This window comes from Pteropus alecto, unplaced genomic scaffold, assembly GCF_000325575.1.
Source record: "Pteropus alecto unplaced genomic scaffold, ASM32557v1 scaffold164, whole genome shotgun sequence".
NCBI classification, from domain to species: domain Eukaryota; kingdom Metazoa; phylum Chordata; class Mammalia; order Chiroptera; family Pteropodidae; genus Pteropus; species Pteropus alecto.
The window spans coordinates 20000792-20005661 of NW_006439568.1; the positions used below are offsets into that span (position 1 = coordinate 20000792).

The window sequence follows — 4870 nt, forward strand, 5'->3', positions numbered from 1 at the left end:
CCAGTGGGTCTTCAGAGACAACTTCTAATTTTATTTTCTTCATTTAAAAAATCTTGAGTGCCTAATATGGAACTAACATTGGACCAGAAAGGTCATTATGACATGGCCACCATCTTGAAGGGGCTCAGATATGGGTGGAGCAGGGGCAGGATTTAGTATTACAAAATACTTCTTGCACTAAGTTGTGATACATGCTCTGCTCTCATTGTCGAGGTGTGGACGAATTGCTATGGAAGCAGAAGAGAGTAATGAATTCATCTTAGACTTATCAAGGAAAGCTTCAACAGGGTGGCAAAGGAGATCTTATAGGATAAAAATGTAAGTTCTTCCCAAGCACTATGGCCTCCTTGTGCACTTTAAAGACAATCCAGATTTCATACATGGCCTCTGGCTCCTTCTGCTTCACTTTCTAACTCTGTCCCCTCCCACTTTCCCCAGCACCCTCTACGCCTTAGGCCACACTGCAGCACACAGGATAAGCTCCTTCCTAATGTAGGACTCTGCTATTGCTAATCCCTCTACTCAGGTGCAGTCTCCCTGGATTTGCTTATCCTCTCATTAGATTTTTAGCTTAAAAGTCTCCTCCTCGAAGCAAGCTTCTCTTCTCTTCTCACAGTCACATCACCCTATTACAATTCTATGCATTAGAGTTAATTTACTCACCTTCGTAAATAATAAATAAATAAAATAAATAAATAAGGGGTGTGTGTGTGTGTGTGTTCACACGCGTGTGTGGTTTCTAGTTGTCTTTGTCTTCCCATCCAAGCTTTTAGAGAGCAGGGACCTGGCCTGTCTTGTTTATTGCTGTTGTTCCAGTGCCTAGAACACATAGTAGGTGCTCAACAAATATTTGTTGAATGGAGTAGATAAATGAAAAACATGGTGTATTGAATGAGAACATGGCTTAGAGACATGAAAATGTACCATATATTTGAGAAACAGCAAGTCATTTGCTTTGGCTGTGGGCAAGGGTAGATCTGGATGGGAGATGAGATTAGGAGGGTGGAGCAGACTGCATAGCTCCGAATGAAATGGCCTTTTGTCTCCTAGGCAACAGGAGCAAAGGATCATTTCTAAGTAGGGAGTGTCACGATTGGACCATGACTTTCGAAAAGCCACTAAGGATGTAGTGTGGAGAGATTGGGTCCTGAAAACCAGCTAGGGTGGGGATGGAGGTTGAGTTGGGAGATTACAGATTGTTTAATCCAAGGGAGAGCTGATGTCAGACTGACTTAGAGCAACATTGGAGGGATAAAAATAGAAAATGAAGAGAGACATTTCTGAAGCAAAACGGCTGGGACCTGGGGACCAATTGGATCCAGGGCTTTGAGGGAGAAGGTGAAGGGTAGATGATTAACAATGAGCCCATACAAGGAGCAGAACCAACGATCTTAGTTTTGGTTATGTTGAATCTGAGGTGCCTGGGGAACATCTTTCTCTGAATCTCTAGGAATTGTGCCACCACCACACTGTTCCTCCTACCCCTTTTCTCTTTTCTTTCCTGTTCTGAATCACTCCCACAAGCCATGAATGCTCCCTGCTTCTCAGTGTGCTGGGGCACCATGCCAGCAGCCCCACATTCCTGAGGAAGGGACAAGGTTCAGACCTGGAGAGCTGGCTGTGGCCACCCGTAGCGGGGGCAGGGGTGGGGGTGGGGGTGGGTGGCTCCCTGACAGGAAGGCAAGCTGACCTGCCGGCTGAGCACAGACAGGAGCTTCCTCTGCTGCAGCAGGTGCCCAGGGCCAGCTGCTCCAGCTCCTTAGGCTCAGATCAACAGGATGGGACAGCCCAGGCGGAAGGAAGCCTGCAGGGAGGGACACCCTGCCGACAGAAGGAGGGGGGCATTGGGGCGGAGGGGAGACAGGAAGAGCTGCCTGGGCTGCTGAGCTGGCTTCCCTCCAGCAGATTCAAGAGAGGCAGTGACAGGAGGCCATTCAGCCCTCTTCCCCTCCCACCGTAGGCGTCTCTAGTCCTGTCAATCATATCATTATTTTTACTACTGTTGGCTAGCTTGGGCCTTAGATATACCAGAAGAAACTATAAATTTGGCAGTTTCTAAAATAATTAGTTCCCTTTCTATGCTCATTCTGGGTTTATTGGGAAAGAAAGACGCTTATATTAGCCTTTCAGTTACACAGGGGAGGTGAGACAGCTCGCGGGAGAGGCAGTGATCTTTGCCACGCGTTCAGCCTGTCCAAAGGCGATAAAATCTCCGGTTTGCTGTAAGCCCGTTATCACTGCCCCACTCTCCAACCGCTGCTGTGAACGGCATCAAACGGCTAAAAGGAGGTAATTAAGGAGCCAAACCAGAGCCAAGCACTCCTAATCAGGAAGCCCCGCTCGCCTTGGACCAGCCCAGGGGTCCGAAGTGGGCGTCGTGGGGGAGTGGAGGGCGAGTGGTGCTTTGGAGGAGCGCTGTTTTTGACCTAGTGGACATCCCAGCAGCAACTCCACCTCCAGGCGTGGCGGAGAAAGCTCCAAGCTTGCCCCGGCGGGTCCCTGGCGACCCTGGGAGACTCCTCCCCACTTCATCCCCACGGTTTCCAGGCGGGGCGCTTCCGGAGGCCCGGGGTGGGGGTGGGGGACTACCTTTGAAACAGCTTGTACACTGCAACTTTAACTACACCGAGCTCAAAACTCGAATCTTCAACAGAGCGTCGGCCTCATAAAGGGTAGAACCTCGGGTCTACGGCTCCCCAACACCCTGCTGGTCCAATTTTCGGGCTTCCTGCAGTCCCCTACACCATTCTCTTGGCTGTCCGGGAGGAAGGATGGGCGGGGCGGGCAGGGGCGGGCACTGCTGACAGCGACTCAGATGGGGAGGGCGAGCCCGCGCCAATGGCTAGGGCGTGGGCAGGGGGCGCAGTAGCAGGTGTCGGCTCAGTGACAGGGTTCCCTTCGCTCCCCGCCCCCGTGATCCCCACGGCTCAGCGAGGCAAAACCCAGCAAATGCTCGAGAAATGCAGTTCAGTCGGTCAGCAGGCTCTACTTTCTAGCCAGACGCACAAGGGGATGGCGCTTCCACATGCAAATCTCTTAGCTTGGACCCCTTAGCTGGAGGCCATCGCCTCCCCTGCCCAGCGGCCCGGCGTCCCGCCCACCCCGCGGATGGCAGAGATGAGACCCCGCGCCTAGGCGACGCAGGAGAGCCGGCATCCCTCCCCACCTCCCACGTGGGTCCGGCTCGCCGCAGTGCCTGGGAGCGTCGCGGCTGCCGCGCCTCCGGGCTCGGCCACCGCCCACGGCACTGCCCCCTAGGCCAGAGAGGAGCACGACAGGTGGGGGGGTGGGCGAAGGATGGGTGTTTGTCACTGAGTCAGGTAAGGTGGCAGCGGGAGTTCCCTCGGGCAGGGCCGAGAGAACACGCTGCCGGTGATTGTGTACACGCTCTACTGACACAAGCTTCACGCTGCCGGGCAGCCGCTGATCACGCGTGGCCCCGCGACCCCATTGGCCGGTGCCTCACACACCTTTGTTGCTGATTGGTTGGCCGCAGGCTCCGCCCCCACCCCCGCCCGCGGCGCGCGGCAGGCGGAGCGGCTACCTGAATGGGGAGGGGGCAGACGGCGCGGAGCGCGGCGGCGGCGGCGGTAGCGGCGTCGAGTGTCTCTGGGTTCCCGTCTGTGCCTAAGCAGCCAAGCAGCCTAGCAGCCTAGCAGCCAGTCAGCTCGCCTCCGGCGGCCAGGCAGCCAACCATGCTCAACTTCGGCGCTTCTCTCCAGCAGGCTGCGGTAAGTCACCTGGGGATGCCCCTGTTCTTCCCTGCCTCGCCACGTCTGAGGGGCCAGCGGGGCTGCGAACCCTGAGCCTCTGACATCCGCAGCGACTGAGGACCCGGGCCGCAGCGGAGTCGTAGGGGAGGAGGGGGGCTTCCTGCTTGCAGACTGGGCATTGGTGAGGGCATGCGTCGCGAGAGGTCAGGAGAGGCGGCCTGGGATCGGGAGACAAGGGAGCGGGGTCTTGTTCAAGGTGTAATGAGGGGAAGGGGCAGCTGCGCAGGGAGACTTGAGGCAAGCAAGGGGGAGGATGACTGGAGGGGCGGGAAGAGTCTGGAGGGGCTGCTGCCCTGGCAGTGAGGATAGGGAAAGGTATGGGGGTGGGGGCAAGGAGGCTGCCCTGCACCTGGCACCCGCGAGAGATGGGCCCAGGGTAGGAGGGGGCTGCTCGCGTGCACTTGGGGGGCGGGGTGTCCACGGGAGAGGAGAAGGGGCTACCTCTTTCAGGGGTCTGAATGGAGGCTTGCAGGACCCGGGCTGCTTAGCAAATAGCCGGAGGCTGGGGGAAGGAGAGCCCTGCGTGGACGCGGGGGAATGGCACGCGGGCCGCAGACCGCCGAGGGGGAGACGAGGAGTGGACACCCAGACGTCAGCGGGGGACTCCCCATCCCCGGCGGGGACAGGTGGCCGCCTTCTGAGGACCCCCTGGAGGGGGTGAGGAGCCGCCTCAGGGATGGGAGGGTGGAAAGCGGGACCCAGCCGCCGGGCGGGGCGAAGGTGGGCGGCCGCGAGACGCGGGGGCCGCGTGTCTAGGCGGGAGCCGCAGGCCTTGGGGCCGCGCGTCTGGAGTCGGGACTTGTGGGGGCTGCACGTCTGGGAACCCATGGAGACGCGTGGCGGGCGGGGGCTGGAGCTGCCGGGCCCCTGGAGAGGGGGCGCCGTGTCTGCGAGCAGAGACCGGGTGGTCTGAGGTCCCGCGGGCAGCGTGGGCGGGAAGCGCCGCGGACTTAGCCAGATCCCCGGGGGCTTCAGCGGGGAGGAGGGCGGGGGCCGAGTTTCCGCGGGGACCCGACTCCTCCTCCAGCAGCTGAGGCGGAGGCCGGGTGTGGGCCGGGAGCAGGCGCGCGGAGGGAGCTTCTCGTCCCCGAGTGACC

General features: G+C 58.5%; 1 protein-coding gene across 2 annotated transcripts in view; it reads left to right on the forward strand.

Moving 5' to 3' along the window:
• The first annotated feature begins 3546 nt into the window (after positions 1-3546).
• The window catches only part of KLF10 (Kruppel like factor 10), a 5123-nt gene continuing 3799 nt past the window's right edge, over positions 3547-4870 (forward strand). Inside the window, exon 1 of one of the 2 annotated variants that reach the window (XM_006916638.3) lies at positions 3547-3731. In XM_006916638.3, coding sequence (XP_006916700.1) covers positions 3696-3731 — 36 coding nt within the window. In that variant the 5' untranslated portion in view covers positions 3547-3695. Of the gene's footprint in view, positions 3732-4268; positions 4431-4870 lie in introns of those variants that run through there. The other variant, XM_025050156.1, reaches the window with a different exon arrangement.